The 23010-nt window shown below is 50.9% G+C and overlaps 1 protein-coding gene across 2 annotated transcripts in view; it reads left to right on the top strand.

Moving 5' to 3' along the window:
• XYLT1 (xylosyltransferase 1) overlaps positions 1 to 23010 on the top strand; it is a 334324-nt gene that overhangs the window by 304340 nt on the left and 6974 nt on the right. For both annotated transcript variants that reach the window (XM_021086555.2, XM_021086556.2), the window contains exons 9-11: positions 3979 to 4241; positions 11681 to 11876; positions 19126 to 19459. In XM_021086555.2, the coding sequence (XP_020942214.2) occupies positions 3979 to 4241; positions 11681 to 11876; positions 19126 to 19459 (793 nt within the window). The remainder of the gene's footprint in view (positions 1 to 3978; positions 4242 to 11680; positions 11877 to 19125; positions 19460 to 23010) is intronic.

Genomic DNA, 23010 nt, shown 5'->3' with positions numbered 1-23010 from the left:
GAGCCATGACAGGAACTCCTCAGCATGTCTTTTTCTAAAGGCCATGCTCGTGTCCATTTCTCTACTGCCTTTCCATCAGAATCCCCTGAAATATTTGTTAAAAATATATTTCTGGGGACAAACTGGATTATATTTAGGACAGAGTTTCTGAACCTCAGCGCTCTTAATGTGGCTGCTGCATAACGTCTGCCCCCCAGACGCCAGTAGCACCTCCCCCTTTCACGACCATCAGCAGTGTCTCCAGATGCAGCCTAATGTCCCCCAGGGCATCTGGTAGCACCTCCATTTATGGGAACCAGAAACGCCTTCAGACAACGCCAAACATCCACTGGGGACAGTCCTCCCCAGTTGAGAGCTCCTGATCTCCAGCGAGGTCCAGGCATCTTTATTTTTAATAGATTACATTTTGGGAAGTTCCGAGGAGCAGCCAGCTTTGGAAACCACCAGGCTCTGTGAACTTAAAGGAGTAACAAGGCAGAAAGGTTGTTGCCTTCACGGTTTCTCCGCAGGGCTCAGCCGTTCACAGTTCTGGGGAGAGCAGAGGCAGGAGGGTGGGAAATGCTCTGTCCTGAGCCCCAAGGGTGCCCTGGGCTCCAGACCTGCTCACCTTGGCCCTCTCATCCCATCCTGCTAAGCAGGCCTCCCGCTCCCTCCGCCTGAGTTCTTCCTCCTCTCCCCTCACCACGCCCGACCCCTGTGGCCGAGAGCACAGACACAGGGCTCCAAAGGGGTTAAACAGATCACTCTGAGATCACGAGAGCCGCCACTCAGGGAAGGTAGGCTGCTTCCCAAACCGCTAAATGCAGGGTGGGGCGGAGACAGCAGCGCCAGGCTGAACACCCAATCCGGGGTACCCCCCGCTGCCTCATCCTGGTTCGTAACTGAAACATCAGGGGAAAACATGGGGCCGCCCCCGTGGAGCTTCCAGCCTCTTAACCTGGCACCTTGGAGTGTGGTCCACAGACCTGCTGCATCAGCATCACCAGGACACTTATTAGAAATGCAGAGTCTCTGCCCATCCCCTGAGTCAGAATCTCCATACAAGATCCCCAGACCCCTGGGAGGCACAGGGCAGGGGTCTGCTCTGTCCCAGGCCACAGGCTGGGCCCTTTGTGGGCACTGGCTTCCCTGGGTAGAAACAGTCTCCATTGCGCAGGTGGGGAAACTGAGGCCCAGAGGGGAGGAGCCACTTGTCCACGAACCCGAGGCTGGTGGAGCAGAAGATCCCACTGGGTGTTGCCAGGTCCAGACCTTAGCTTCTTCTGCCAGACCCCACTGCCATCCTGGTTTTGTGCCCGCTCAGGTGCAGAATACCCAGCAGGTCTTGTCGTCCCTCAAGCCTCCCACCTAAATTTGGCCTCCTTAAGCAGTTACTGCAAAGAGTATTTTTTAAGCCTGTTTACAGTGGCAGATTGAGAGCTCCCCAGGGGCCTCCTCAAACCCATGTTAATTGAGGCATGAACTTGGGTGACATTTCAGCTCCATTGTCTACACGGAAAGAATCCGCTGAGCAGAAAAGAGGGTGGCAAGGGGAGTGTTTGACCTAGTCAAAAGGCGCGGGGTGAGGGGTGGGGGGAGAATTTCCACTTTCTTTGAGGACCAGCCGTCACCCTCATTGCCAAGGGCCTTCATCGTTCAGAGCGAGGAGCCGGGGCGATGCTTGGGTGCTCTGCCCCTCTTGGCCACTATTTTGCAGTAGCAGCAGCACGTGGGTGCCAGCCCCAGCATCCTGGGGTCCTCGTGGGCTCTGATAAAGATGAGCTAACACAGAAATCCCATCACGTGCTCAAGCACTTTAATTCACCACGTCTGCCTGTATGGAACTCGGAGTTCTTGTTGAAAGAACTCTGAGGAAGAGAACGATAAATATAGAAGCATGCCCTTTTAGGAGCTCCCGCTATGATCAGAGACTCTCGGGCGAAGAAAGGGAGGCCTCCCTGCTGCTAAGTCTGGTTCTCTGCCCCCCGAGAAAATGAAGACTTAGAAGCTCCTGATAGCAGGCTGGAGGGCGTACCGATAATAGCCTTGGAAGAAAAGCGGCTAACACTGTGTGCTAAGTACCCCTAGTATTATACCCATTTTAAGGATGGGGAAACTGAGGCCCTGGGTGACTTGTCCAGACACAACTAGAAAGATGCAGGGTGAGGACTGGCCAGGGATTGACCCAGAGCCGTTGCAGAGACAATGCTGAGTAATTACACTCTGAGCCACAGGGAGTTTGAGAGGGAGGGTTGGACCTACGCAGCCTGGCTCTTTTCCGTGCTGACCCCACCACCGAGAGTGAGGGGCCCTCCGTTTGTAAAGCAGAGAGCAAATGGGATCCTCTGGATACCACCAAGTGTTTTTGTAACCGAGGCTTAAAGGTCACTCAGCGAGCTGTTTGATCCTGGGATGAGGCAGTAGAAAGAGCTTGGGCTTGGGAGTCAGCGGCGCTGAGCTGGAATCTTAGGACGGTGTGAGCTTGTGCATATCACGTCCCGTCTCTGAGCTCAGTTTCCTCATCTGTAAAATGGGAACCAGAACACTTGCTTTGCAGAGTTGTTAGGAGGATGCGAGGTCATGACAAGACACAGTGCCCTGTGTATAGTACGTGCTCCATAGTTTTTATTATCATTATTCTTGTTCTTAATCCACTGCAGTGAGAACCATGCTAGACCCAAATTAAGGTCGATAATTACACTCCATCATAGGCTTCTGGGCGGAGGGGGCTGTGTTTTCATTGTTTCTGTAGTCCTAGACCAAAGATCAGCAGACTACAACCCCTGGGCCAGATCCAGGCCCCCTCCTTGTTTTTGTAAATAACATGTTTTTGGAGCACAACCACGGGCCCGTTCATTGCCTGTTTTGTCTACAGCTGCTTTCACACCAGGACAGCAGAGTTGAGTAGTTGCAAAGCTGGAAATAGTTATTATGTGGACTTTTACTGAAAAGGTTTATTGATCTCTGCCCCAGGACATAGTTTTAGACCTGGTAGATACCAAGTGTGTCGTATTTTATTTCTCTAATCCTTGACCCTGGATCTTAATCCTGGCTCTCTCATTACCTTGCTATGTGACGTTAGGTAAGTCCCTTTCCCTCTCTGGGACTCAGTCTCCTTGAAAACTTGGTTTATGTACATGGTCCTCAAAGACTGCCATGTAGTCCCCGGGGAAGCTTTGTTTGGATACAGATTCCTGAACCTCATCTCCAGAGATGTCGACTCAGGAGGTCTGGAGAAGGACTCCAGAATCTGAATTTTTTTTAAACTGTTCAGGTGGTGCTGATATGCAGCCAGCTCAGGGGTCTCACACCATCCTCAAACTCTAGGGAGCAAATGTATCACCTTCAAAGCCTGTTACGTGTATAGCTTTCTAAGCCCCCCCACCCCCGAGATTCCGATCAATAAATTCAGGCTGTCCCGTGTAAGTCTGTAAGTCAGCTGCAATGCCTGGGAGGCAATAGAGAGTGGTGGGGACTGTGGTGGGCCCCCGTCTAAGGGGCAAGTGCTGTTCCGCCTTAACTAGTTGTTACCATGTAGGAACATAGGTCTGTGGCTGCCGGATCATTTCTGTTTAAAGGGAAGCTAAAAATTGCCTCTGTGAACTCTTTTGCCTTTTAAATGTTGCCAGCTAATTCATTTTTAAAACATTCTTCTGGACAACTGAAATCTATCCATAGGCTATATTTGCCCTAGACCTCCAGTTAAACGATTTCTGAGATCCATCCCAGCTCTAAACATCTAGGGCATAATTCATCTCACAGATATTTAAATGATGCCTACCACGTGTCTGCCATTACTTTAAACGCCTTTCAACTGTTAACTCGTTCAATCCTAATATCCTCTCTGCAAATGAGGAAACTGAGAAACTGAGGAGGCAGGGAGTGTCAGAGCCGGAATCTGGATCCAAGCAGGCGGGCTGCAGAGTTTGGTCTGTAAACCCCCCACCCACCCCGCCATCGCCACGTGCTGACTCTGCTCTTTTTCTCTCCTGAGCACAGCAGACAGCCCGGCCCACCTTCTTTGCCCGCAAGTTCGAAGCGGTGGTGAATCAGGAAATCATCGGGCAGCTGGACTATTACCTGTACGGGAACTACCCGGCGGGCACCCCGGGCCTGCGCTCCTACTGGGAGAACGTCTACGATGAGCCGGACGGCATCCACAGCCTGAGCGACGTGATGCTGACCTTGTACCATTCTTTCGCCCGCCTGGGCCTCCGCCGAGCCGAGGCGTCGCTGCACGCAGAGGGGGACAATAGCTGCAGGTGAGCTGGGGCCTGGCAAGGTGGGGACCAGCGGGGGGGGCCTCCCTCCCCTCTCAGAGCCGCAGCTCCGCTCCATGCTTCTCCCTGGAAATCAGCCACACAGACCTGCCAGCTTGAGGAGCATCTCCAGCCTAAGCCATCAGCACCCTTTTGCCTTTTCAGCACAGCCCATCAGCATTTCCCTGATTATTTCCTTCCAGTGGACTCACTCTTTATGCTAAATATGTATGTTTCCCACGCCACCGTATTAGATAGTCATGTTTGTCTTAAATAGAAAAGTAGCTGTGGCCTTCGGTACTGGCGCAGTGGAAATGAATCCGACTAGGAACCATGAGGATGCGGGTTCGATCCCTGGCCTCGCTCAGTGGGTTAAGGATCCAGCATTGCTGTGAGCTGTGCTGTAGGTCGCAGATGCGGCTGGGATCCCACACGGCTGTGGCGTCAACCGGCGGCCACAGCTCTATTCGACTCCTGGCCTGGGAACCCCCATGTGCCGCAGGTGCAGCCCTAAAAAGACAAAAAAAAAAAAAAAAAAAAAAAAAAGAAAGAAAAAGAAAAGAAAGTAGCTGTGAAATACAGAATTTCTTTTCACTTTTTACTGTGGAAAATACCAAACATATACCAAATAGAAAAGTGTAACCCCATCTCCCACCATGAGCCCTAGCAGTTACCACCTCCGGGCCTTGGCGGTTTCATCCTCGCCTTCACCCACTTTCCCCTCCTCCCAGATCAGTTTGATCGGCGCAGACCCCATAAATATTTTATGTATCGCTGAAAAAAGTGACTCCTTTTTTAAACAGAACCACGCTCTCATTGTCACAAAACCCAGACATCATTGATAGGCAGAACTCTGACTTAAAGCATTCAGGTACCCCCTTAGCATCATCTGACCTACCACTAATGGGTACCCGTTGACACTTCAGGAGAGAATGTTCTAGAACATATGGAAAGAAGAGGGAAGGTGGGAAAACGATTCAACATACTGGCCTCCTCTGCCGCTTTTCCCTAAGCCAACCAGCCCTTTGCATTTTGCGAGCCTTCTCTCCCCTTCTCCAGCAACGTGCTTTGCAGAAATTTCCATAATTGCGGCAAGAGTTCGATGTCCTGTTTCTTTCGCTTGGCATTACAATACCAGCCCCCTTCTTCTCTCCTTGCCGCTCTGCAGCTTCCGTGTGGATCATGACCCTTTCTAATGCCGCTAGTATTTCCAGGAGGAGAAATTCCAGAGCTGGCTTACTCCAGCCCTTCCCTGTTGCTCTTGTCAGTGATGGGCCATTGAAAATGATGCTCTGATGAATATCTTTTTGCGGAAAGCCTCTTTTTCCCTCCGTTCTCGTTTCTGATTATTTCCTGAGGATGGATTCCTGGAAGTGTCTCTAATCACTCTTCTTCTCTTTCTTATTCTCCCTCTGCCCCCTCCTCCCGCCTTCCTCTTTAAACAACAAAGAAAAGAAAAAGTTTATTAACACGGGTCTCTCTCCAGTGAGGCTCCCCCCCTCGCCACTTGTGTCCTCCTTTGCCTCCTCTTCCCTCTTCTCAGAAACAGAGGAAGGAGAGGAAAGGGATTATTTTGTTCCCTAAAGCTCTGAAAACATAGGAGATTGTCCTGCCTGGGCCCCGTGCACACCAGCTGGGTTTCCCCGGGGCTGCAGCAACACTCCGTGTCCCCTCCTGGCCGCAGGAGGTTTTGACCCAGTTTAAAGGGAGACCAGTGTGGGTTAGGAACTCAGGACCTGCCATTTGAACTCCACTCTAGTTACCAGCTATTGACCTTGAACAAGGCAGTAACCTCCCGGAGCCTCAGTCTCCTCATCTGTAAAATGGGAATAATAATAAGCTTTGCAGAGTAAGGTGTTTTGAGGTTTTAAAGGGACTGCTAATCCTGGGAAGTTCCCATTGTGGGTCAAAAGTAAGGAGCCCGAATAGTATCCATGGGGGCGCAGGTTCAATCCCTGGCCCCCCTCAGGGGTTAAGGATATGGCATTGCCATGAGCTGTGGTGTAGGTCGCAGATGTGGCTCAGATCTGGTGTTGCTGTGGCTGTGGCGTAGGACGGCAGCTGTAGCTCCGATTCAGCCCCTAGCCTGGGAACCTCCATATGCCACAGGGGTGGCCCTAAAAAAGCAAAATAATAATAATACTGATTGTAATAATAAAGGGGATAATCCTGTAGTTCCCTCTGTGGCATAGCAGGAACTGTGACATCTCTGCAACACCAGGACACACAGGTTCAATCCCCGGCCCAGCACAGTGGGTTAAAGAATCCGGCATTGCTGCAGCTTCATATCTGATCCTTGGCCCAGGAACTCCATTGGCCACAGGGCAGCCCAAACAGGGAGGGAAAAAAAAGGGGGGGGTGAATAATCCTTCAAAAATTACTTTATGAGTGATGTATCATCATCATTATTAGCCCCATTTTAACAGTATTTTCACACTAGGTACTCAGTAAATGTTCATGCCATTATTGGTGTCTTAGTTGCCATTCTTTTTTTATTTATTTTTTTTCTTTAACCTCACCCGTGGCATATGGAAGTTCCTGGCTCAGGGATATACGCCATGGCTGTGGCCACACCGGATCCTTCTAACCCACTGCCCCGGACCGGGGATCAAACCCCTGCTGCACGGAGACAACACCAGATCCTTAACCTGCTGTGCCACAGTGGGAACTTCAGTTGCTATTAATATTAAGCCACCACAAGCAGCCAATCGGAAGCCGACCGTGGGAGCTACGCGCTCAATCAATCACTGCTTCTATGAACCATTCCTGTCTCCCTCTGTGCTTTCCTTTGCTGACCGCCCCCAGCCCCCACTGTCCCTGCTCAGTTGACCTTTTCCCAGGCTTTCAGGGTCATTTCAGGTGCCACATCCTCTGTGATGCTTGCTAAGAGGTCCCCCAGTAACCCACCCTGGGCCACTCCCAAGCTAAAGTAGACTTGCCTCCAATGATCCCACTGCACGTAGCAGCAGCGCCTTGGATCAAGGTCATGGCAAATGTCTTTTCTGCGTCAGCTAGTTCGGGGGACAGAATCCCTGCCTGAGGAACCACAGTATGTGTCCCCAGAAAACAGCACAGTGCCCAACGCTTGGGAAGTGAATATGCAGTTTTAATCCCAGGCTTCATAGAATTTATAAGGTAAATAAAACCTTATAGGACATTTCAAAAGACACCTCCATTTGATTTACGGTTGTTGAAAATTTCTCCTGGTATTTGTTTAGGGATGAAGCAAGCCATCAAGTGGCCTCGGGCCTGAAATCTTTTGGCTTCTACTTCATTTTGTCTTATACCGGAACCCTGGTGCCTCGCTGTGGGCAAAGCCAATATATTTATGAATATGAGCCTGCAAATAAATCAGGACAAAGGACCCTAATCCCAAAAGGCAAAAGAGAGTAAATTCCTTCCCCTGGGCTCTCTGGGGAAACTGCAAGTGAAAACTTTATTTCAAGAGTCTCATTTACTCTGGGCATTTTATGCAAATCATGTCTTTCCGGTCTATATTCTAACCTTTCATAAAAGTCATGTTTATTGATTTTTTTTTCGGTATGAAATAACAGCTGTTTGTTTGCCAAAAATTTGAAAATGGCAGATGGAGGGAACGAGACCATAAACGTTGGCTTGAGCAGCCCATCCCGTGATAAGGAGGTCATTCTTTTATGACAGGTCCTCAAATTCAAATACCGTCCAGGGCCAGGCAGGAAGCACGTGTCCTCGGCGCAGGGAGGGCTGATCCTGTGGACCCAGGACCACCCCCCACACCTCCCCACTCAGGTCCAACACATCCTCACCCCATGGGAATGTAGACTGGGAGTTGCCAATCACGTCCCCTGATTTTTCAAGACAAATCAGAAACGCACCTTTTCGCGTGATCCTCCTAATTTTTTCTATTGCGTGCCTCATTTAAATAAGAAATAAAAATACCTTTGGGCCAAGAATGCATCTGAGGCATTCTTTAGGTTTTCTTGTGTTGCATCTGGCATCTTGAATTGTGTCTAGTTACAACTCTCTTCTTAGTTTTAATTCCTTAATTACCATGCGCAATCTAGCCGAGGTGCCAGTGGGTTTTGTGTTCAGACCTGGGTTACAGGTTTCCCAGCTGTACCTGAGAAGCAGAGCGTTCCAGGGAAAACCCTTCTAGAATCTGCATCCAAACGATAAGTCTTGATTGAGCATCTAGTATGTATTGGGCTCTGTATTAGGCACTGGGCACTCAGCCTTGACCCAGACCTGAGCTCAGAGCCTTCCCGTCCTAGAGTGAAAGCAGACAGTACCCCAGCTCACAGAAACATAAGCCAAGGATGGAAGCTGAGACTATAAGGTCACATGACAGCAGTGAGTGGGTGAGTTGAGATTCCACGCTCAGGGAACATCTCTCAGAGGTGGTGACATTTAAGTGGGTTGATGAGACAAAGCCATCCATGGGATTCCAAGTGGAGAAGAGCATCCCCAGCAGAAAGAATGTCCTGTGCAAAAGCCCTGAGGTGGAAATGAGCTTAACATGCTCAGGAATGCAAACTAAAGTCCACATGCCTTGAAGGTGGTGGGGTTGGGACAGAGGGAAACAAAATGAGGCGAGAGAAAGAGGAGGACTTCATAGACCAGGTAAGGGTTTTATCCTAGCACCAGGCCCTTGTGGTATTTAAGTGGGAGGTGATGGCTATTATGAGAATCAGTTACAGACAAAAGTGGCAGAGAGACAAGTAAGGAAGCTCCTGCAAAGGGCCAGGTCAGGCATGATGTGGTTTGGACCAGGATGCTGGTCGTGGGGGGGTGGGGGGGGAGTAGAGGGTGAATTCGGGTGGGAAGAAGCAGGATCTTTTGAAAGAAGGGGAGGGAAAGCAAGCTACCCCAGGCTGCCTCCCAGATTTCTGGAGCATTTGACCATCACCTGTTTATTACTTGATCCCTTAGTACCCCACACAGTTGAAACACTTTCTCCCTTGTTTGTTTATTTGTTTGTTGGCCATGCCCAAGGCAGGTGGACGTTCCCGGGCCAGGGATGACACCCATGCCGCAGCAGCCACCAGAGCCTCTGCAGTGACAATGCCAGGTCCTTAACCTGCCGAGCCACAAGGCAGCTCCCAGCACTTCCTTCTTTTGACTCCCATGACAACAATCCCTCCTGGTTTTCTTCCACCTTCACCAGTCTATCCCCCTTACAGAGCAAACACTGTCAGTGTATCATTTATCCATGGCAATCATGTTGCGTAACAAACAAGCCCCAAATCGGTGTTTTGCCACAATAAGGATTTACATAGCCTTCAAGTGTGCCGGTGAGCTGGGCAGTTTTCCTGGGCTTAGCTGGCGTCTCTCCCGCATCTGCAGCCAGCTGCAGGTCGGGGGGGGCACCTCTGTTGATCTTGGCTGGGAGTTCCTGGCGGCTCTAGGATGGCTCTGGCTGGGACACCTGCGGCGGATCAGCTCTGCTCCGCTCCCAGCCTCTGGCAGGCTAGCGCACGCATGCTCTCACCACGATCACAAAAGAACTAGAGAGACCAGTGGAAGCATGCAGGGCTTCTTGGGGCCCTGGCTCAGAGCTGGCACGCCACTCCTTCCTCTGCTGGCCAACTCGGAGCCAAGAGGGGAAATAGACTTACCTCTTTGGTGCAAGGAAACCTACGAAATCACGTGAGAGACAGGAGACGTGACAAGTTGGGGACATGAATGCTGGCAACCCTAGGACTCTTCCAGCTGTGCTGTCCACAGTCGCCACAAACTACAAGTAGGCATTTCAGTTTCAATGAACTAAATTGGAAATGGCAGCTCCTCGGCTGCACCAGCCACACGTTACGTGCTCAGTGGTCACAGGTGGTTGAGGCTCCTGAACTGGATATGGATGTAGAACATTCCATCATCACAGAAAGTTCTGCAGCACCGTCCAGAGGGAGGGTTTTCTGCTCCCGGAGTCCAGACCCAGGTGGACTTGCAGGGGCCGGGAACACCCAGCAAGCCGTCTGAAGACAGTGTAGGGTTTTTCCTCAGAGCCCCAGAGGCATCTCAGTAACAAGGCAGTGATTTCAGGAGATGCGTAACACACCAGGGCAGCTTCTATCACCATTATAATTGGACATAAAGACTTAACCTCCAGAGCAGGACCAGGGGGGAGGAATACTGTGATTAAGGGGTCCCAGGCACCCTCCAAGTGCCGGCCATTTATGCACTACAGAAGCCAGCAGCTTTGCATCTTACGAGTACGAAGGACAGAGAGCTGGGCTCATCCAGGCTCCTGCCTCCTTCTCTCTCTACCCGCGCCTCCCTCTGGGCCTCTCTGCTCAGCTTCCCTGCCCTTTTCAGCCAGAAGCCTTTGTGCATCTTAAAATGAGCTTCATGTTTGTGTGTGTGTGTGTATTTATCTCGGATTGGCGATAATTTTTTTTTTTTTTTTTTAGGGCTACACCCAAGGCATATGGAAGTTCCCGGGCTAGGGATTGAATTGGAGCTGAAGCTGCCGGGATGCACCACAGCCACGGCCATGCCAGACCCAAGCTACATCTTTGACCTACAGCACAGCTCATGGCAACACCGGATCCTTAACCCACTGAGCAAGGCTAGAGATCGAACCTGCATCCTCATGGATATAAGTCGGGTTCATTACCACTGAGCCACAACGGCAACTCCAGATTGGCAATAATTTTTAGGGATCACATCCCATACCGTTGGTGGGAAGGACAGTGAGAGTGTGAATTAGTACAACCTTTCTGATAAACTTGGGCTTCAGGCATCGAGAGCCCCTTGGAGATGAGAGAGGGAGAGAGATGTTCCCTCAGACATTTTTTTTGCTCGAGGATGATGAATGCAGCATTGTTTAGAATGGCATAAAAATGAGAAACCAGTTGAACGCCCAATGATGGGGAACTTTCTCTATAGTAATAGTGTATTTTGATATTCTATTCCCATATGATGGGATTACACACAGTGGAATAATGTGTGTGCACGCACTCCCACACACGCAATGTTTTCAGAGGCGATTCAAAGACGTGGTAATGCTCGAAAAATACTATGAAGCAAAAGCAGAATATAGCCAGTGTGTGTAATATGATCCCAGCCATGTAGGATTTATGCAAATATATGCGTAGAAAATAAGGCTGAAAGGGAATATGTCACGATGACATTGTTTGCACACCATTGTCGCTTTTCCCAGTCTCTAGCACGGGAGGGTCAATGACTATCTGCAAATTGACATCATCCCTGGAAAGACGCATCCAAAGCCGTCATTTTTATTTTCCTGATTGTGCTTTCGTGCAGTTGATATGTTTTCCAAAAAGCCGAAGAGTTACCGTGAATAATTATTGGGCTCATAGGCTTGCAGGATGACAGTGAACTTGGTATGAAGTGGGGATTATTTTAGGAGCAACATCAGCCTGGTGCGTGGGGAGCCCCACGACGACCCAACACATGTCCGGCCCTGACCCGTGAGCCCGCGTGAACCTGTGCGTGTTTTTCAGGTACTATCCGATGGGCCACCCGGCATCTGTCCACCTCTACTTCCTTGCCGACCGTTTCCAGGGCTTTCTGATCAAGCATCATGCTACCAACCTGGCCGTGAGCAAACTTGAGACTCTGGAGACGTGGGTGATGCCGAAGAAAGTCTTCAAGATCGCCAGCCCCCCCAGTGACTTCGGGAGGCTTCAGTTTTCCGAGGTGAGAGACTGTCACCTTTATCACCTCTGGCAGCCCCCCTGCTGGGTTGTGTTCACCCTCAGAGGTGGAGGGGAAGGACCTCGAAGAGCCCTGAAGATCAGCTCGCCCTGTGCCAGGAGAAGGTTCTCCAGCCCTGAGCCCTAGAAGTGGCTTCTTCGACGGGGCAGGAGGGAGCCCCCAGTAGGGTGTCAGCATCAGATAGGAGGTCTTCTATGCCTTTTCATTTCTTCATCCTCCCCAGTGATGCCTCCTAAACCCGTGATAGTCAGAAACCAATAACAAACCCGTTTCCTCATGAAGCTGTGGCATTGGTCCCATTTTATAGATTGGACAACTGAGGCCCATTGGAGAGCCAGTGATTTTTCTGGATCATAGCTAGGAAGCAGAAGAGCTCAACATAGAACTCAGGTCTCTTAGGCCATAAATCCCAGGCTTAAGTGTGCTTTTGTCTTCCTGGGTCCTAGCACAGGGTTGAACTCAACGTAAGCACCAGATAGTCCATGAATGGATGAGTGGGTGGAGGGATGCGACGCAGAGAAATGGACAGATGGTCAAACACTCAGATCCATGGAACGCAGGTCCTGCCTCCCCAAGGCTGCATCAGCTGCTAGTTATTTTTCTGCCTGGGGGGTCGGATGCATCCAGCACCCGCTTGGATCATTGGCCCTGCCTCGAGACCTGTAAGGCCCTACCTGATCTGGCCTCTGTCTGCTTCTCCAGCCTCATCCAGAACCGCGCTCTCTCCTGCTCACACTTCTCGCGTCTTTGTCAGAGATGCCAAGTTCGTTCCCGCCTCAGGCTTGGCACGTGCTGATCCTCCCTCCTAGAACACTTTGCCCCAGGTTTTCTTTCTTTTTCTTTTCGGCCTTTCTGCTCTGAATCCCAATGGCGCGTTGGAGGAGGAGGAGCCCTCCTCGCCCACCCACTTATGCCCCAATTCTCCCCCGACACATCCCTGTTTTATTTTCTTCTTCTTAGCAGTTCCTCTCTCACATTACCTTGCTGATTTCTCGGATCACTTTGTGTCTGCGCGAGAGCTGGGACTGCAGCACTCACGCACGTCTGTATCCTCAGCACGTCGAGCGTCTGTAGATGCTGACTAAGATTCTGAAGGAGGAGTTCCCGCTGTGGCTCAGTGGGACTGGGCAGCGTCTCTGGAGCCCTGGGATTCAGGTTCAATCGCCAGCTCAGCACAGTCGGTTGAGGACCTGGCATTGCCACAGCTGCTGTATAGGTAGCAACTATGGCTTGGGAGCTCCTGTGGCATAGGAACTCACGTGCCACAGGGCAGCTGAAAAAAACTTTCTGAAGGAATGAGTGTATCCAGGTGGGCATGGGTGGCGGGGGGTGATCAAGTTTGATGAGCGTTGCCCACACAAGGATCCAGAGCCTGATCTCTGCTTTCCCCACGTCAGCCAGAAGCTAAAGAGGTGATTGGTCTCTGGCATTGAGCATCCCCAGTGATTTGGCTGCTGGGTTAAGGACGAAGCCTCCAATTATAGAACATAGAGAATCTTTTTTTTTTTTTTTTTTTTTTTTTTTCTTTTTAGGGCCGCACCCACAGCATATGGCAGTTCCCAGGCTAGGGGTCGAGTCAGAGCTATAGCTGCCAGCCACAGCCACAGCCACAGCAACTCAGGATCCAAGGCATATTGGCGACCTCTGCTGCAGCTTGAGGCAATGCTGAATCCTTAAGCCACTGAGCAAAGCCAGGGATTGAACCCGAATCCTCATGGATACTAGTCGGGTTCATTACTGCTGAGCCACAATGGGAACTCCAAAGATGGAGAATCTTAAAGGCCTGGTGTGGGGCGGGAGAATGTGTCCTACCTGCTTATGTCTTTCTTGCCAGTTCTTTTGCAGCCCCTGTCACCCCACCTGGCACCCTTGTGTCCCATGGGATGCGCATCAAACAGGCGTGGGCGGAAGTCTCTTAAGCCACCAGTTTCCATTAAGGCTCCCAATGGATGGGCTGGATCCATGCTGCCACGGGCACCCACTCCATAAATTACGAGTGTCAGGGGGCAATTAGATGCTGCCCCAGTTGGATTCTGTGCTGGTGGCCCCGGCAGCCAATTGAAGACATTAATGTCCCATTAAGGAGATGGATGCCTGGTGGCTGAGCTCTCCCTGTTTATCAGCCAGCCGTTGGGTAACCGGGCACTTCTGGCAGTGACACATGTTGGCCACTCCATGACTGGTGATTTGTGAGGGTTTCCACTGTAGCTGTGGTACCCTCAGTGTGGGAACCACCCAGATCTCTGGCAGAGTACCAGCACGTGATGCAGGAAGCCCTGAGACTTGTATTTTGAATTTTCTTTTTCCTAAAGCCTCCGTGTAAAGGCAAGTGGTATAAAATTGGACAAGAAGCAGGGCCCCCAGACAAATACCATATGATATCACTTATAACTGGAATCTAATATCCAGCACAAATGAACATCTCCTTAGAAAAGAAAATCATGGACTTGGAGAAGAGACTTGTGGCTGCCTGATGGGAGGGGGAGGGAGTGGGAGGGATCGGGAGCTTGGGCTTATCAGACACAACTTAGAATAGATTTACGAGGAGATCCTGCTGAATAGCATTGAGAACTTTGTCTAGATACTCATCATGTTGCAACAGAAAAAAGGCTGGGGGAAAAATGTAATTGTAATGTATACATGTAAGGATAACCTGACCCCCTTGCTATACAGTGGGAAAATAAAAAAAAAAAGAAAAAAAGAAAAAAAAAGAAGCAGGGCCCGGGCTGCAGGGCCCCTCTGTGGGCTGTTGAGGAATTTCTGTCAGGCTGGCACTGTCCCAGGGCTTTGCACAGTGCCTGGCTCATGGCAGGCACTGGTGTCACGGAACAGCTCAGATTTCTCCATCCCCGGGAGTACGTCCTTGTGAGTGGCTTGGCGAGACGGCGCTCGTTTCCTTCAGCAGGCAGTGCCTATGACAGGCGAGGCGCAGGAGGTGCAGTGGTAAAGGGACAGCCTGGGTCCTTTTTCCTTTGGTTGTCATGAAACTGCAGTCCAGTGCGGCAGCCAGCCAATCGGTGAGCAAATAAATAAACAGAAACATTCCAGGGAATGACAGCTATTATCAAGACAATAAAACTTGATTTGTATGATTCCTGAGGACTTCAGAGGCTGGTGGGGACAGCTTTCTGTCACTGAATTCAACTTGGGTCACTTGCCCACGTGCAGTAAAGCCAGTCTCCTAACGCACGGTTGTGTTGCAGGCAAGTGCAGTGTTTATTGCAAGCGCCAAGCAAGGAGTCCAAGCAGCAGGCGCTCAAAAGGCCCGAACTCCCTGATGGCTTCCAGAAAAAGGTTTTGTTTGTTTGTTTGTTTCTGTCTTTTCAGGGCCACACCCATGGCATATGGAGGTTCCCAGGCTAGGGGGTCAAATCAGAGCCACAGCCACAGCGACACCAGATCCCAGCCACATCTCTGACCTCGCCACACCTTGCAGCAATGCCAGATCCCTAACCCACTGAGTAAGGCCAGGGATCAAACCCGCATCCTCACAGGGATAACATCAGGTCCTTAACCTGCCAAGCCACAATGGGAACTCCAGGAAGGCTTTTCTAACAAGATTGACTTTAGAGGTGAAACCTATAATAGAGCCTATGGTGGGGAGATCTGGAACATTCTTGGATCTTTTGCAAGAAGAACATGTGCAAGGGTCCTGAGGCTACAGGAGGAGCTTGGCCCATGCAAAGGCAGCCACGTGCCAGTGTGGTCAGTGAATGGGAAGGAGAGCGGTGGGCGGGAGGCCTCAGCCGGGACGGGTCTCGCAGGCCCTGGAAAGAAGTTTGAATTACCTTTAAAGCGCCTTGGTGGGTTTGAAGCTTGGGGGCGGTATATTGAGCTTGCACTTGAGCGCATACTTGAATTTGAATAATTGATCCTTGTGTGGTGAATGGTAGTGGACTTGAACAGTGAGGCTGGGTGAGACGATCTTGAAGGTCACAGAGGATGTGACAGCAGCAGAGCCATCTGTCAGGTAGCCCCACCTCCCCTCATACATGCAGGTGACAGCTGACTCTCTCCTCCTCGAAGAGATTTAGAAACAGATTCCAGTTTCCCACATTAGCTGCTCCATACCCCTTCTGCCTAGGTTGTCTTGGATTTAGAACTCAGACTTAGGAAAGTGGGTCACCCCCATTTCTTTGGGGGATCCCTAACTGGTCAAAAATCCCCCCCTTGGCATTCCCATCTTGGCTCAGCAGTAATGAACCCAGCTGGTATCCATGAGGATGCGAGTTTGATCCCTGGCCTCGCTCAGTGGGTTAAGGAACCGGCGTTGCCATGAGCTGTGCTGTAGTTCGCAGACGCAACAGACGCAGCTCGGATATGGTGTGGCTGTAGCTGTGGCTGGCCGCTGTAGCTCCTATTCGACCCCTATCCTGGGAACTTCCATGTGCCATATGCCACAAGTGTGGCCCTAAAAAGCCAAAAATAAAAAATAAAAAAGTATTAAAAATTTCTCCCTTAAATAGGACCCCAGAGTGGTTTTGTGATCGTTAAGCCGTTTGTCCATGCGCTTGGCCACTGATCATTGCTGACATAGACAGATGGTGGATGGATTGACTGATAGAGATGGCTGGGTGTTGAGCACGCTCTGTGCGCTCAGCAGGGTTGTAGGCCCTGGAATTGGTGAACAAGTCAGACGTAGTCCCTGCCCTCATGCAGTTGACAGTTAAGAGACATGTAAATTAGAAGTTGTGAGACTGTGCAAAATACATAAATAAATAAATAAATAAAAAGCTATCTATGATGGGCAAATGCTTAGACAAGCATGTCAGGGGTACCTGTAAGCAAGGAAGGCTTCCAGGTAGAGGTGACGCTGGGGCGGAGAGCTAACCCTAACCCTAGGAGGAGGGTGGGGAAGGGTGGAAGACAGCCCGAGAGGACCAGGCAGGGACTCAAGATCAAGGGCATGAGAACGCTTCTGGCAGAGGCGCCAAGAGTGCTCCAGGTGGGCCTGGAGCAGAGGGAGCCGGGGGGAGGGATGGAGACGAAGCTAAGAGTCGAACCAAAAAGGACCAGACCTCACAGGAAGTGGGGCAGGAAGCGGACTCCCAAACGGTGGGAAGGCGCTGGAGAGGATTATACGGAGGGAGGTCACCGGATGCGGTTTCTCTAGAAAAATTGCTGACTTTGAGGCCAAGAGTTTTGCATCCTGCTCATTCATTCATTTACTTCTTCAGTGAACAGTGTTGCTTTCCTTCCTACTGTGTTCCAGCCATGCTAGGCCCCAGGATCCTCAGGAGGGACCAGCCCCTGCTGAGGTGCAGGGTGGCGGAAAGGGCCGCGGTCTCAAAGTCTGGGAGGGAGGGACGGCTGCCACTGTCCCCAGACGGCCCCCTCTGCTGCCCTTGGGAAGCTCCTCAAGGCCAGTCTACAGACAAACCTGGAGCAGGCTGGGAGCCTGTGAACATGCGTGTCTTACAGCACCCCGGTAGGGGTAGGCACCCGGCACGCGCGTGTTGGATGAATGAATGAATGAGCGAATGAGTGGGTGAGTGAGTGAATGAATGAGTGGAAGGCAATCTATAGAAGAGTGAATAAGAACCCAGCCTCTGGGGTCAGACTGCCCAGGTCCCCCGTCACTGATCAGAGGACATCATCTAATGCCTCTGAGCCTCAGTTTCCTCATCTGTGAAGTGGGTGTAATGTCATGGCTTCCCCCCCACCTTTGATGGTGTTGGGAATGTGAAGCAAATTGATGCACCCAAGTGCTTAGCATGAGGTCTGGCGCGCTGTTGGCTCTCGGTAAATATTAGCCTTGGAGCCCTGTGTCCTGGGTCAGGAGTGGGCACAGTCACACGTGGCAGGAAGGAGGAGAAGGGAAACCAACTTTCCTGCACGTGTAAGGTCTCCTCAGGGTGTAGACGTGTTTACCCGCATCTACACTCCTACCTGCACACAAACATACACACACACATGCACATCGGTGCCGCCGCCCCCCCACCCCCACGGAAGCCGTGCAGACTTGTAGTGGGCTCGTCATTTAATGTTCTGAGGACACGCTCACAAGCGGTGTCTTCACAACATTAAACCTCACGGGAGAGAAGGACGACCCCCTCATTGAATCTGACTTGAAATAGTCCAATCTCACTCTTACTGTTACAGCTGGGAATAGTAATAGCTCAGTATCAGGGATCGACGTAGTAAATTCACTTTTTTGCCAGGTCATTCACGCATTTGTTCGATGGGTAACGGATGGGCCATGGACTATGTGACAAGCACATGGCTGGGCACCAGGAATCAGCAGGGGACCCGCCACGGGGATTTGAGCAGTGAGAGGACACTTCACATGGTCTTTCTGGTTACTGGGTGGAGAATCAATTGCCAGCAGCAAAAGCAGAAGGAGGGGAAGCCCGGAGCAGATTTCTGGCGGGTCAAAGCCGTACACACACTGCTGGCTGGCAGGAGGGAGGGATGGTACAGCCAGCTCCCCCCTCTAGGGTCCAGCTCAGAATGCTCGAGGGTCACCAGAGCTGTCCCTTCCTAGGAAAGCCATTGGAGCTCCTGCAAATGATAGGTGACGCCAAGGGACCCTCCTTTTCCCTGGTTTATGATGGGGGCAGCTCCAAAGCCTGAGAGCCACTCTTTTTTTTTTTTTTTTTTAGGCCATGCCCTCAGCATATGGAGGTTCCCAGGCTAGGAGTCGAATTGAAGCTATAGCCACCAGCCTACACCACAGCCATAGCAATGCAGGATCCAAGCTGTGTCTTCTACCTACACCACAGCTCACGGCAACGCCGGATCCTTAACCCACTGAGCAAGACCAGGGATTGAACCCACATTCTCATGGTTACTAGTCAGGTTCATTACCGCTGGGCCACAACAGGAACTCCCTGAGCTCCGCTCTTGTTCAGAACGATTACACTCATAGGAGGCAATGCGATCTGGAAAGCTAAGGACCGCAGTGGACAGCAGCTGAACCTGTTGAGTGGCAGGGTGTGTGCTTCCTTGGAATGGCCTGCAGATGGGCGTGCATTCATTCTGTGCCCACACCATGGGCCAGGCACAGGAGGCCCAAAGATTTAGTGAAATGGGCCACAGGCTTCCTTCAGACCAGGTTCAAATCCCAGATCTTCCACTTACTGCCTGTCCAACATTAAGTTACTGAGAAAGTAGCTTAATTGGAGCCTCAGTTTGCTTATCTGTAAAATGGGTACATGAAGCCCAACAGGTAGGCTCCTAGGCCTTCCTGGGACCCAGCACCCTTGTTTCAAGACTTGCTCTCCTGTTTCAGGTCGGCACTGACTGGGATGCCAAGGAGAGGCTCTTCCGCAACTTTGGGGGTCTCCTGGGGCCCATGGACGAGCCGGTGGGCATGCAGAAATGGGGGAAGGGCCCCAACGTGACCGTGACCGTCATCTGGGTGGATCCCGTCAACATCATCGCAGCCACTTACGACATCCTGATTGAGTCCACTGCCGAATTCACCCACTACAAGCCACCTTTGAACTTGCCCCTGAGGCCTGGGGTCTGGACAGTGAAAATTCTCCACCACTGGGTGCCAGTGGCAGAAACCAAATTCCTCGTGGCGCCTCTGACCTTCTCCAACAGGCAGCCCATCAAAGCGGGTGAGTACTCCCAGTACTGTGCGAGGTAAAGACTCCATTCCCGGGGGCCTCGTGGGTCCTTCCCCTGGGCACGTGATGCTGCTGAGACGTGGGTCCTGGGGACTGCCTTTGTGAACAGTGCTCTCTGCTCTCAGGATTTTTTCCTGTGCGTCTGTCATAGAAAACCTTCTAATTTTCTGCCTGTTTCTGCATCCTGAGGTGATGTCATCTGTCTCTGTGTTAGATGCCTACTTTTTTTCTTTTGTCTTTTTTAGGGCTGCACCTGCCGCTTATGGAGGTTCCCGGGCTAGGGGTCTAATAGGAGCCACAGCTGCCGGCCTACACCATAGCCATGGCAACTCCAGATCTGAGCGGCATCTGTGACCTATGCCACAGCTCACGGCAACACCAGATCCTTAACCCACTGAGCGAGGTGAGGGATCAAGCTCTCATCCTCATGGATGCTAGTCGGGTTTGTTAACCGATAAGCCACAATGGGGACTCCTAGACACCTGTTTATTAAATGTTCTCCCCCAGGACTTCAGAAAGCCCTGATCGTATTTAAGACAGATGAGAAATAAACCCAGGCTGATACTGAGTTTCAGCAAACCTGTTTAAAAAATAGTCATTAAAATTAGAATTGCTGTCCATCAAAAACATGATACACTAGGTGAGGAGACACATCATACACTAGGAGAAAGTATTTGCCACACAGTAAAAAAAAAAAAAAAAAAAAAAAAAAAAGTGCTCATATTCGGAATATATAAAAAGTCCTCAAATTCAGAAAACAGGATTTCTAGGTTTATCGGTGTTTGAAACTGTTTGTCTCCATGTAACAGATCACAGACCCAGAAGCCAGAGACGCATTACAGCCTCTGTTAGCTACAGAGAGCGCTGGGGTGGGTGTCATCTAGGCACTGACACAAGGAGAGGGGGGCATAGTTATGAGGAGGGGGTGCTGGAGTGCTAAGAAAGGAGCGCTGATGTGAATTCTGTCGACTTCTGTACGTTTCTGTGCTGAGCAAGCACACAGATGCAGCCCTCATGTTTTGGGGACCTGGAAGTCTGCGTCTCCCCCCATGTGGCCCCCGAAACAGGCAAGAGAGCCCCTCCAGAACTAGCCGGGCCAGAGCCTACCCACTTAGGGTCCTCAGGTGTCCCCCGGATTAGGTTCACATCCTTAGCATCCCTAATGGCCTCCAAAGCCAGATGTGGAGGAGAGGGATGGATGTGGCCGTCTCCTCTGGACTTCGGACTCACCTGTTGGGCAGAATAAGAGTGGCTCCGAATTCATCTCCACCATAGTTTAAAAAAAAAAAAAGCCCAGGACCATTCATGGGGTCCTCATTTTTCTCATGGTTTTCTCCTGGAATTTCGGAGGACAGCCCATGCCCCCCCCCATGCCCAGAATGAGCCGCGGGACACTTTACCCCATGGGGAGCAGTCCTCCTGGTGTCAGTAATTGTCCCCGTTAATGATGTTCCAGTGACAGGGAACACGAAGGTGGGAGCCATGCAGTTTGTAAAATGATTCATCAAGAGTAATTTGCTATTGATGTGTCCCTGGTCATCTCAAGAAATCTGATGAGGTGGAATTGAGGAAATTTAATTACCAAGGCGGGCATCGGGGCCGATGCTATAACAGTGTTTCCCACATTCACCTACCTTTTCATGAGGGTTTTCTGCATCAACCACAGTATTTGGCTCCTGGTGTTCAAATGTTTGTGAGCTGCTCTTTTCGCTTTGCATGGCCTGCCTTTTCTCGGTTCGGGTGTCTCCCTGATCCCAGCTTCTCATCTCTGCAAGAGATACGGGGCGGGGGCGGGGGGGCCCTCTGGTAGGGACATCAGGCCCTGCTCCCGAGAAAACAGGCTCTGTTCTCCTAAGAAACAGAACAGGAGCTGCCCACTCAGTGCTGGGCATCCAGGAAAGGTGGGCCAGGGCCAGACTTACAAACGAACTTGATAAAGAGAAGCTCTGCTACGTATAGCAAGACAGGACCTATATGCTCCAAGTGGGCTCTTCTGCTTTCTTCCATCTGTTCCCCTCGGAACCACAGAGCCCAGCTGCTCAGCTTCCTGGGCCACTGGGACTGAAGAAACGACCTTTTTTTGGGCTGTGTTAGTCAAGGCATATTTTTAAAATGTATTCAAGTATAGTTGGAGTTCCCAGCATGGCTCAGCAGAAACAAATCTGACTAGCATCCCTGAGGATGCAGGTTTGATCCCTGGCCTCACTCAGCGGGTTAAGGATCCAGTGTTGCCACGAGCTGTGGTGTAGGTTGCAGACGCAGCTTGGATCCTCCGTTGCTATGGCTGTGGTGGAGGCCGGCAGCCGTAGCGCTGATTGGACCCTTAGCCTGGGAACCTCTGTATGCCATGAGGACAGCCCTAAAAAGAAAAAGGAGGAGTTCCCGTCGTGGCACAGTGGTTAATGAATCCGACTAGGAACCATGAGGTTGCGGGTTCAGTCCCTGCCCTTGCTCAGTGGGTTAACGATCCGGCGTTGCCGTGAGCTGTGGTGTAGGTTGCAGACGTGGCTTGGATCCCGAGTTGCAGTGGCTCTGGCGTAGGCCAGTGGCTACAGCTCCGATTCGACCCCTAGCCTGTGTACCTCCATATGCCGCGGAAGCGGCCCAAAGAAATAGCAAAAAGACAAAAAAAAAAAAGAAAAGAAAAAGGAGAACAAAACACCCAAACCATCGTTGTAGCTTCCAGCTGATCTAGAGCTGATCCCCTGGCTTTGGAGTGAGCCAGTCCTGGTATAAGTCCAGATCTGCCTCTAAACTATAACTGCTTCTGTTGCCCCGTGTGTAAAATGGGGATAATAAAACCAGCCCTGTGTGTTTGTGTGTGTGTGTGTTGTGTACTAATAATAGCAACAACAGCAATGCTAGCTAAGCATTTCCAAGTACCTAGTATCTACCTCTCACATGAGTCAGCACATTTCACCATCACAGACAAAGCAATGAGGAAGGTACTAGTTTCTCCACTCATTCTATTGATGAGGATGCAGCCGTGCACCGGGTATGTGGGATGGGGGGATTCCAGCCCAGACAGCCCGACTGCTGCCCCTGTGCTGTGGCATGAGGCCCTGTGCTCAGCAACACAGAGCTCTTTTGAGAGCCAGCTGGGCCTTCCACCCCACCCCACTCTGGTGGGCGTTTTGCTTCCCAGGACTGCAGTTTATCAACCACCTGCTCTGACTACCACTCCCTGTATCCCCTTCATGACCCTTCTCACTTTTGAGAATGACCTTATTTATTTTCTTGTTTTTTTCTTCGTTGTCATCATTCTTCCTCCGGGATTGTGATCTCCCTGTCTGCTTTGCTCCACTGCAGAAGAGAGCCTGGCCCTTAATCAGCCTTTATCAAGTGAATGAATGAACGAATGAATGAGCAGAGAGGAGATGTTTAGTAAATATGTGTTGGATGATTTGCTGTCTGGACTGTAGACGCGTCTCCGTACTTACTTGCTGTAAATAAGTGAGGTGGGCTCTGAACTGTTGAAGGAATGTCCTTGTAGGCTCAGTTTCTTTGTCTGTATAAAGAACTTCCTCGCGAGAGGGGTGAAT

The sequence above is a fragment of the Sus scrofa genome, chromosome 3 (genome assembly GCF_054392235.1).
Source record: "Sus scrofa isolate SSC_HxYL_T2T_F1_AM1 chromosome 3, Sscrofa_HxYL_maternal_Yorkshire_Landrace_v2.0, whole genome shotgun sequence".
In the NCBI taxonomy this organism is placed as follows: Eukaryota; Metazoa; Chordata; class Mammalia; order Artiodactyla; family Suidae; genus Sus; species Sus scrofa.
The sequence above is the reverse complement of the archived record's forward strand: the minus strand, read 5'-3'. Positions and strand labels throughout refer to the sequence as shown.